At 37.6% G+C, this 10,924-nt stretch overlaps 2 protein-coding genes across 2 annotated transcripts in view; both read left to right on the top strand.

Moving 5' to 3' along the window:
* The window catches only part of LOC110105190 (DExH-box ATP-dependent RNA helicase DExH12-like), a 47,392-nt gene that overhangs the window by 20,315 nt on the left and 16,153 nt on the right, over positions 1–10,924 (top strand). The gene's annotated exons all lie outside the window — the stretch shown is intronic.
* Positions 5,566–7,984, top strand: LOC110105182 (DExH-box ATP-dependent RNA helicase DExH12-like). Its single transcript, XM_028693815.1, has 3 exons — positions 5,566–5,947; positions 6,028–6,757; positions 6,875–7,984. The coding sequence occupies exons 2-3, from the start codon at positions 6,062–6,064 to the stop codon at positions 7,841–7,843; spliced, it is 1,665 nt and encodes a 554-aa protein (XP_028549648.1). The 5' UTR covers positions 5,566–5,947; positions 6,028–6,061; the 3' UTR covers positions 7,844–7,984.

Raw genomic sequence — 10,924 nt, 5'->3', positions numbered from 1 at the left:
AATCGTACTGTACGATAATTAATTTCGTCTGGACGAAAATTTTACAGAGAGCCAATCGTACTGTACGATAATTAATTTCGTCTGGACGAAAATTTTACAGAGAGCCAATCGTATTGTACGATAATTAATTTCGTCTGGACGAAAATTTTACAGAGAGCCAATCGTACTGTACGATAATTAATTTCGTCTGGACGAAAATTTTACAGAGAGCCAATCGTACTGTACGATAATTAATTTCGTCCTGGACGAATAGGACTTAGAAAATTTTTCGAGCAATTTCCTATTCATTCCATATGCTCTATAGGAGATAACTGTCTGATCGTCCAGTACGAACGAAAATCGTCCTGTACGATCAACACAAATTTAATATGATCTCCTTATTTGTGTGTGCATGTTTTTATTCACTCAAGTTACAATCACTCCCTTTCAATTTGATTTCTAAGCAAAGTGCAAGCTTCAAAAATTTCAATGTATCTCATGTTGATTTTAATTTGAAGCCTTATAGTCTGGAGTTCTTTCCCTGAAAATGTTAGTACACATAAGAGCAAATACAATTCTTCCAAAATTGTTAGGAGATAACTACACATTTGAACAATAATGTTTGAAATCATCAAAACTTTATAAGTTGCCAAAAATGTAATGCATGCAAATAGCAACTATCTTAACAGGAATCACACCTAACCTTAAAGGAAGAGAAAGTTGAAAGATCATGTGGAAAGGAAGCATTGCTTCCCATAGAGGATCAAATTTGAAATTTAAAACTAGGATGGTGCGATAGAGGACATGCTCCATCACTAGTGGATCTATTCCTAAGGAAAGAAAGCACAGGGACTCAGACCTAACCTTAAGGAAGTGAAGATGACTAATTAGAATGGGGCCAAACAGGCTTAAATCCATCACTAGTCAATCAATATCCTATATGGTAAGAAGTACGAGGACTCGCACCTACTCCTAAAAGATTAAATTTGGTTTGGGTTTTCAATGACTAACCTAGCTAGAAAGCACAGGGACTCACATCTAACTAGCGGAACTTACCAAAGAGATAGTTTACTTAAACCTCTAAGGTTTTTGGCAAAAACAATCTAACTTGAATTTGATTCTGGATGCCGGATGGTGCCACGAGGGGATTACTCCACCACTAGCAGATTTAATCCAAAGGAAAGGATGCACAGTGACTCATACATATCCTTAAAAGACTAGAGAATTTTTTATTTTGGTTTTGAATTGGATATGAATATTTCAATTTTAGATTTTGATTGAATTTGTTGTGGTTTGAGATTGATTGAAATTTTGATTCCATATAGAGTTCTGAATTTAGAGGATTTTAAATTTAAATTTGGAGAATTTTGAATTTAAATAATGTTTTATTGATGTTGAATTTGATACTCATTTGGCATGGTACTTCTTGAAGAGGCATCCTGACGTTCAAAAAGACCGGCTAGCATCCTTCAGGGTTAATCAGTTAAGGTTTGAGTTTCCCTCATAGTTCGTCTATATGATAAGAGGTCATTCTTATATTGGCTTAAACACCTCCATTGATCTCTCAATAAGCTATGGTAGGCATCTAAAGAACCTATACCAAGTCTCCTACTTAGAAGGTTCTAAGTTACACTATCTTATCATAAGCTTGAACTATTTGGGCTTTGTATAACTTTGAGTTTTATTGAGACTTAAAGATTATAATGTGCAAGGCCTCTAGCTCCTCTAATTGGAGTCAGGCACTTCTTTCAATAGTGATTTATACTTGAACAATAGTTCCTAGCATTCTAAAATACTCCTCTAGTGGGATTGATCTTGGACCCAACATATAGTGTAATTTTTTAGAGAAGGCCTTAAAGGAAAAGATGCCTACATGCAAGGGATTATACACATTGCTCAAGGATGGGATTTAAATTTTTATCATGAGTAGAAGATTCATTCATTTATTTGAAATTTCCTCTAGCAATTTGGACCCTATTGGAATGACATGTGGGAATAAATTCAGAAGTATAGTGAAAAATTAACTAACTCCAACTAACCTAAAAAGGGTTAAGGACTTAGGTTTTGTTGACCCAAACCAAGTTTCCTAGAAAATAAACTGAGGTCTCCCTTGTATCAATTTTGAATTAAAATTAATTTCAAAGGGATTTAATTTTGTTAAAGAAATTTATTCTTTTCATATCTCTTGTATGGGAATTTTCTATCTAATAAAATATCAATACATGATAGAGAATCTTGATTCAAGATTTTTCAAAGTCAAGCAATTAAGATTGAATCGTCTCTTGAGATTTAAGGATTTAAAAGAAAGGAAGCCTTTTTGTTTTTATTGGTGGCACACATTGTGCATCTTTTGAATTTGTTTTGTGCACTTTATTCATCTTATAATTTTTAGCGCACTTTGCATACCTTTTGGCTTTTTGATTGATTTTGAGAGAGGCTTCAATTCCTTCAAAAACCCTTAAATTAATTATTCTAGATTTTTTTTAATGCTAGGATTATATCTCAAGTATAAGAGAAAAAGACTGATTCTCTTATACAAGGAAGAATAACTCCCAAGGCAAGTCCCAATCTCTTGATAAAAATATCAACTTGACTAAGAAAATCTTTGAATAGATTTTAGACATGTGAGAAATGCTTATTATGATAGAAAAATGCAAGAAGATTGAGATTGAGAAAATCTTCATTTCTAAAGTCAATTTAAGTTTAATACTAATTTTAATTCAAAATTTAATTCAACCCACAGAAACGATGCGAGGGAGGGGCATCTAAACATTTGATGGAGTCAACTAAAACTCTCTACTCATTTATATTTAAGGTAGAAGTCAAATTTGATTAAAAAGGTGAATCAACTTGTCTTGAAAATATAGACATAGTACACTTGAGAAATTAGTAAGTTTTCCTTAAAGGTTGCAAGTCTATGTGGCAAGACCCTTATGAAAATAGAATTTAATTCTTATAATCTCTTTGGAAGGAAAGATTGTTATGAGGTCTACACTATCCATAGAAGGTGTTGCATCAGTTTAATCAAATAATTTATAACGACAAAACTCCTTTGAAAGTTAAATTTCAATGGTATTACTATCTGATATAATCTTATATAATTTCCCCTCTAACATTACTAGTGGCCTAGCAGCTTGGAGAGTGGCACTCCGAGTGGTTTCTACACCTCCTCCTCTATAGATGATATAGTGGGGCACGTGTAGTAACATTACCAAGCATCATCTAGTAGAGTGGATGGGTCATAACCCTTAATTGGGGGCCTATGTTCTATTGCTCGTGATTGCTCTTTTCTGATTTAATTGACCTCTTATGTGGAGTGGTCAAAAGAGAATGGTGGAGATCGTGCTACTCTTCTCATAACCTCACTTCTTCGAGTAATAGAAGAAGGGTGGAAATGATTTCCATCGAAGGGGTATGTGGAAGGAGAAATGAGCACTAAATTGGCCTTAGATTTAACTTGCCTTATGGTTTTATACTAACCATTTTATCTTTGTGGCTAGTGATGATTTCACTGTGAAACAATTATTCTCTAATGGGACTTGGGATCTTCCTACCTCTTTCCCAAATTCGCTTACTGAGGCTATTTCAAATTCTACTATCAATGAAAGTTCTGGCATCCTTTGGAATGGTTCCCCTTCGTGGGCTTTTAAGTTCTTTATTGAGCAATTTCACTCTCATTTACCAAAAGTTGACTGGTCTATTTCTATTTGGCACAAGAAGCATTCACTTAAATTCGCCTGTTTTACTTGGATGGCGGTGCTCGGGAAACTAAAAACTGCTGATAGTTTGCTGATTAGGGGCATTGAGGTGCCCATCATTTGCTCTCTTTGCAATGGTTTTGCTGAGAATCACAATCACCTCTTTTTTTCTTGCGACTTCTCTTTTAACATTCTCAAGTCCATCTTACCTGATGTAAATTGTTTCTTGTTGAGGCCTACATTAACTCAGGTTTTGGAATTTTTTAACAATTCCAACTGCTTTACTTGTTTGGAGAAGGATTTTTGCTACTTATCGGTCAGCTGTATTCTGTATCACCTTTGGCGTGAGAGAAATGGCCGGCGGTTCTCTGATTTGAGAACCAATTCGGTTAGACTGATTTGCAACATTTCTACTGCTATTAGATTTAAAATTTCTAGATGGAAAAACAAAGACAATCTCCTCCAAAGATTCACTAGCATTTAGTTGTGTTTTTTAGAGGCTTATGGTATCACAGGATTGCTATTATGGCGGCTTATATTTCTGTTTTATGTTGTGAAGCCTGGCATACTGATTTTTGGGAGTCCTGCTTGTGGCTCCGCTCCTTTTTCAGACCTGGGAAGATCATTTTGGTGATTGTGGCTGGCTTCTCTTCAGTCCAATCCTGTTCCTTTTTGAAGAACATTATGCTCATTTCTTGGGTACACGGTTTTGTTGATTTCCATCCTGATGGCTGTCACCGGTGGAGGCAATTTTACAATCTGACAATGATGACTGGTTCAGATCCTTTTTGTGCCATGGAGGGCTGCTCTAGCAACCTGGCACAAATCTTGTGCGCTTTCGACGTGCCTGGAGGCTCTGTGATGGCTTTTGTTTTGTTTTTTGATGGGCAACCGGAGCAACCGCCGCCTTCTGGATGCTTTAGACTGAATCTTTATGATGTCTGGATCTGACCTTTTTGCCTGAGTCTTCTTGATTGTATTGTCTCCCTGGTGTACCCTCAGATGGTTTTGTCTCTTGTTCTTTCGCTGTTTTTATTTTTACAGTTGGTTCTCTTCCTTTCAGGTTACTTGTATTTTTAAATTTTGATTTCTAATACATGGGCTCTTGCCCCGGGTTTACCCAAAAAAAAGAAAAAAAAACAGTGACTGCAGACACCTTGGGGCACTCGTCTCACAGCTCCCAACAGTCCTCGTTGTTTTTTCCTATAGAAAAGGAAAGATCTCTTGTGTTTTTTGACGAAAAGAGTCTTGGAAATATAATAAAATATTTAATGCATTTGTTTTGGGAACTGTTCCACTAGGCATGTAGTTTTTTGTTTAACTGAATACGGGCCATCTTTTTTTAAAGATTTAAATAGGCTATATTTTTCTTAAAGATTTAAATGTAATAAATAATAAGAATTAGTTAATAAAAAAAAAATTTCAATTTTTTTTCGAGCTGGCTCGTGAGTTCACGAGCCGAGCTTCGTCAAGCTCGAACTCGAGCTCGACTCGTGAGCTCGATAAGCTCGACTTGCGAGCCTATAAACGAGTCGAGCTCGAGCCGGCTCGTGAGCCGACTCGGCTAACTTAAACCCCTAAGGCTGACTTCCCTTTACATTTTTAGGTGAGTGGGATCTAGGCGGGTTTTTTTGTGGGAGCAATTCTTACATCAGGTCACCTGACGCGTCCAAAGACCAATAATCACGCGCCACGTCATCTGAAACATGGTATTGAGCAGCCGGTATTGCTCGGTATATGTCCGGATTTTTGATTTTTTGTCCGGACGTAATAATTACTCCCTTTGTGGGGCACACTATAGGTAATTTTCTTTATTGTGCTAACCGACTATCTATAAGATACATGAAATGGCATAGGAGAGTATAGAATAACAATATTCTATCCTTCAACCGAAATATATCTTGCTACCCTAAACCCTGAAAAAAGATATCCATAAAGTTGAGACCATTCAATGAAAAAATGTTTGTTCCAAGCCCTCAATGCCTAGTCCTAGACTTTCATATATTGGATCTTACATGAAAATAAAGCTCGATCAAGAAATTTCAGAGCCGCCATAATCGCCATTAAAAAACCAAAGTCTTCGAAGAACTGGTCTGCGTGGTAGGTAATACCCTCTAAAGTCTAAACCCTGCCATAGGCCAATGGAGGAGAAAGTTCTCTGTCTCGACGGTGCCTACATCCATCCGCATATCAAACGGTATTCGTGTCGCCGACGACCGCCAAGGAGCAGCATCTTCCCATATTTAGGGTTTCTACAGCTTCTTCTCTTGGTAGCGATTGCTTGGTTTTTCTTCATTTAAACTCTGCAATCACAATCCCTAACGCTAGCTCTTAGTCTTGGCTCCACCAGTGTTTACAGTTTGGACATCAACATCTTTTGAGCAATGGCTCATCTAGGGGGAGGCGCAGAAGCCCATGCCCGCTTTAAGCAGTACGAGTATCTTGCCAACTCGAGTCTTGTCCTCACCACCGATTCTCAACCCCGGGACACCCACGAGCCTACAGGAGAGCCGGAGTCCCTATGGGGGAAGATTAATCCAAAGAGCTTTGGGGATCGTGCATACAGAGGTAAGCCTCCGGAACTTGAGAAGAAGATAAAAAAGTCTAAGAAGAAGAAGGAGCGGGAGCCAGGGCCCGATCAGCAGCAGAGAAAGGATAGTAAGAGGAGGCGCACCCAGGAGGAGACTGTTCTCTCGCTTGCGGATGAGGGTGTCTATCAGCCCAAAACTAAGGAGACCCGTGCTGCTTATGAGGCACTGCTAAGTATTATCCAGCAGCAATTTGGCGGGCAGCCACAGGATGTGCTTACTGGAGCTGCTGATGAGGTGTTAGCTGTTTTGAAGAACGATAAGATTAAGAATCCTGAAAAGAAGAAGGATATTGAGAGGCTGTTGAATCCTTTTTCGAGCCAGACTTTTGACCAGCTTGTCTCTATAGCTCGGTTGATCACAGATTATCAGGATGGGCCTGAGACTGCTGGTCAGTTGGCTGCAAATGGGAATGATGGTGCTCTTGATGATGACATTGGTGTTGCTGTTGAGTTTGAAGAGGATGAGGAGGAGGAGAGCGACTATGATAAGGTATCAATTGCTACATTCCTATAATTTTACATGATTCTTCACATCTTATTATGCTCAATGTTCATATTATTAAGAATCAGTGAAATATGTTTGTTTATTGTTACTTGTATGCATCAGATTCAAGATGAATCAGAGGATGATGATGATGGCCAGGAATCAAACGACATGGGTGCCATGCAGATGGGTGGAATAGATGATGAAGAAATGGAGGAAACTAATGAGGGTCGGACTTTGAATGTGCAAGATATTGATTCTTATTGGCTGCAGAGGAAGATTTCTAAAGCTTTTGAGAATATTGACCCACAACAAAGCCAGAAGATCGCAGAAGATGTGCTGAAAATTCTTGCTGAAGGTGATGATAGGGATGTCGAGAACCAGCTTGTGACATTACTTGAATACGATAAGTTTGATCTTATAAAGCTACTTTTAAGAAATAGACTTAAGATAGTCTGGTGCACACGCTTGGCTAGGGCTGAGGACCAAGAGCAGCAGAGGAAAATTGAAGAAGAGATGATGAATTTTGGGCCAAGTTTGACTTCAATCTTGGAGAAGTTGCATGCTACTAGGGATTCTGCAAAAGAGCGCCAAAAGAACTTAGAGAGGAGCATTAGGGACGAGGCTAGACGGTTGAAGGATGACCGAGTTGTAGGAGAAGATAGGGATCAAAGGTTTATGGAAAGAGAAGCAGATAATAGTTGGATAAAGGGTCAACGGCAGTTGTTAGACCTTGAAACCCTTGCATTTCAGAAAGGTGGCCTTTTGATGGCAAACAAGAAGTGTGAACTACCTCCAGGATCTTATAGAACTCCCCACAAGGGCTATGAAGAAGTTAATGTACCAGCATTGAAGCCTAAACCACTTGCATCTGGTGAGAAGTTAGTTAAGATATCGGAGATGCCTGGCTATGCACGCCCAGCTTTTGAAGGGATGAAGCAGTTGAACAGAGTTCAAAGTAAAGTTTATGAAACTGCTCTTTTTACACCTGAGAATTTACTCCTATGCGCTCCAACTGGTGCTGGAAAATCGAATGTTGCTATGTTAACCATACTTCTGAGATTTCTTTACATTGGAAAGATGGGCAGGTAGACACCACTGAGTTTAAGATTGTATATGTTGCACCAATGAAAGCTTTAGTTGCTGAAGTTGTTGGGAACTTGTCTAATCGCTTACAATCTTATAACATCATTGTGAGGGAACTTAGTGGTGACCAATCACAAACCAGGCAACAAATTGAAGAAACTCAGATAATAGTTACAACACCTGAGAAATGGGATATAGTTACCAGAAAATCTGGAGACAGAACATACACCCAGTTGGTAAAACTCCTCATCATTGATGAGATTCACCTTCTGCATGATAATCGAGGGCCAGTTTTAGAAAGTATAGTTGCTAGGACAGTCAGACAAATTGAGACTACAAAAGATCTTATTCGTTTGGTTGGATTATCAGCTACACTCCCAAATTATGAAGACGTAGCATTATTTTTGCGTGTAAATCCCTTGAGAGGACTGTTTTATTTTGATAACAGTTATAGGCCATGCCCACTTGCACAACAATACATTGGAATTACTGTGAGGAAACCATTGCAAAGATTTCAATTAATGAATGAAATCTGTTATGAAAAAGTTCTGGCTGCAGCAGGAAAGCATCAAGTGCTTATATTTGTTCATTCCAGAAAAGAAACAGTAAAAACAGCTCGTGCAATTAGAGACACTGCATTAGCTAATGACACTTTAAGTCGATTTTTGAAAGATGACAGTGCAAGCCGTGAGATTCTTCAGAGCCAAACGGAACTTGTGAAAAGCAATGATGTGAAAGATTTACTTCCATATGGCTTTGCTATTCATCATGCTGGAATGATTAGGGTTGATCGTGATATTGTGGAGTGGCTGTTTAAGTGTAGGCATGTTCAGGTTTTGGTCTCAACAGCCACCCTTGCTTGGGGTGTCAATTTGCCAGCCCATACCGTTATAATAAAAGGGACCCAAGTATATAATCCAGAGCAAGGAGCATGGACTGAACTTACTCATTTGGATGTCATGCAGATGCTTGGTCGTGCAGGAAGACCTCAATTTGACTCTTATGGAGAGGGGGTCATTTTAACTGGGCATGGTGAATTGCAATACTATCTCTCGCTCATGAATCAACAACTACCAATTGAGAGCCAGTTTATTTCAAAGTTGGCTGATCAACTGAATGCAGAGATTGTCCTAGGAACTATTCATAATGCACGAGAAGCATGCATTTGGATTGGGTATACCTACTTGTATGTTCGTATGCTGCGAAACCCAACCCTTTATGGTCTACCTCCTGACATTTTTGATCGAGACAAAACTTTAGAGGAACAAAGAGCTGATCTAGTAAGTAAAAGTTTGATTATTGCTTATTTCTTTTATGGTTTATTATGTTCTGCTTGTTTTCCGATTACCAATTTAGCTGCTAATTGTTTACTTTATTTAATTTTTTCAAGCTTTTTTACTCTCGTGGACCATATTTTTTATTATAAATGTAAGAATGTGAGAAGGATAAATTGTTATTACTTTTAGTGTTATAGCCTTCGAATATAAAGTCATGATCATAATGTTGTTTTACAACCTAAGAACTTGGTGATCTAATTTGATCAAGTTGCACGAAAACTTAATGGAAAAAAGGATGAATAATTTAGAATGGCCTTCACTTGAAGTACCACCATCTTATATTTTTTTGAAATCTAAATCATTGAATATGTTTAAGATGTAGTTTTTATCTTAAAAAAAATTCATTTGATTTGAATTCTCTTACATAGTGTTGAGCAAATTATTTTCTATTCTGACAATCCATTTGGGTGTTGCATTGCATTGCACAACAAAATGATTAAACTATCCGAAGTAATATTTGATTTCTTGCTATTTTTTATAATGTAGATTGTTTTTATTTGCCAGTTGGATGTAGCATGATTAAATGATAAGTGAAAACAAATTCACATGGGAAGAATGCATCTCCACATATTAAAGGATAGTGTCTATTCCTTAGAATTTTGGTGTTCTAATTTTATTTTCTTTGGAATATAATTTTCAGCAAATGATCCTCAATTGCTTTAGCATCCTTAAAAAATACTTGATTAAGAGGATGTTTGTTCTGCTGAAAAAGGAATGCATTATTAAGTAAAAGTAGTTTATTGAAAATATATTCGAGTTATTTGATTGAGTACACTATAAATGTAGGTGTTTCTTTTGCTTAGTTTGAAGTAAAGGAATGTAGAGTAAAATATTAATGTATCTGAAACAATAGTTGATTGGAGGTGGCCGATAATGGCGGGCGGAGGCTAGTGGCAGTGGCGAGCAACACAGGTGGTTGCATCACTTTACACAAGTTGTGTATTTAGAATTCGCCTAAATTCGGGCTAATTCCAAATACATTGAAACTGGATTGGATGGTGAATTTTGAATTCACTCATAAAATACTTTGTATTTAAAACATAGTTGACCATTTTGAATTTTTAGTGATGCATTATGGTTTGACGAATGCTCCTTCTATTTTTATGAATACGATGAATCTAGCTTTCAAGGATTATATAGATTAGTTTGTAATTCTTTTCATTGATAGTATTTTGATGTATTCAAAGATTGAGGATGACCATGTTGAACATTTAAGAATAGTTTTAGAAATATTAAGAAAAATTCAATTATATGCTAAGTTTTCAAAATAGAAATTATGATTGAGGAACATTGAAAGCAATTTTGATTTGTCCTACTGTTAGGCGGGCCTCTCCGGTCCTTACTTACTCTAGGCGGGCCCCACATGGAGTTAATTCAGGGGTTGGAGGAAAAATTTGAATGGAAAGGGGGGGAAATTTGAATAGAAGGGCTGTTTAGGGATTTTGTATGGGGATGAGAGTTAAAGAGGGGGAAAGGGGGGAATTAGGTCCTCATCTTGAATTTGAATGAAAAGTTTGAGATCTCATTGTGTGCTTGGGCTCTAGGGTTTGCTAGAGACTTGTGGAGAGTTGTTCTTCCTCTCGAATCGAAGGACGTTGTATCTTTCTTTGTTTTCTTGCATCTACTAGTGGAAACCTTGTTTCTTTTCCTTATTTTTCTCTGTTTGGGTGCATTTCCTGCTGCGGAGCTGCTGTAAAACTGCTGGGACAACAGTTTTGCTAGGGGTGTCAATATTTGACCCGACCCGAAA

The sequence above is a fragment of the Dendrobium catenatum genome, unplaced genomic scaffold (genome assembly GCF_001605985.2).
Source record: "Dendrobium catenatum unplaced genomic scaffold, ASM160598v2 fragScaff_scaffold_370, whole genome shotgun sequence".
In the NCBI taxonomy this organism is placed as follows: domain Eukaryota; kingdom Viridiplantae; phylum Streptophyta; class Magnoliopsida; order Asparagales; family Orchidaceae; genus Dendrobium; species Dendrobium catenatum.
This window is presented reverse-complemented; position numbering and strand designations above follow the sequence as displayed.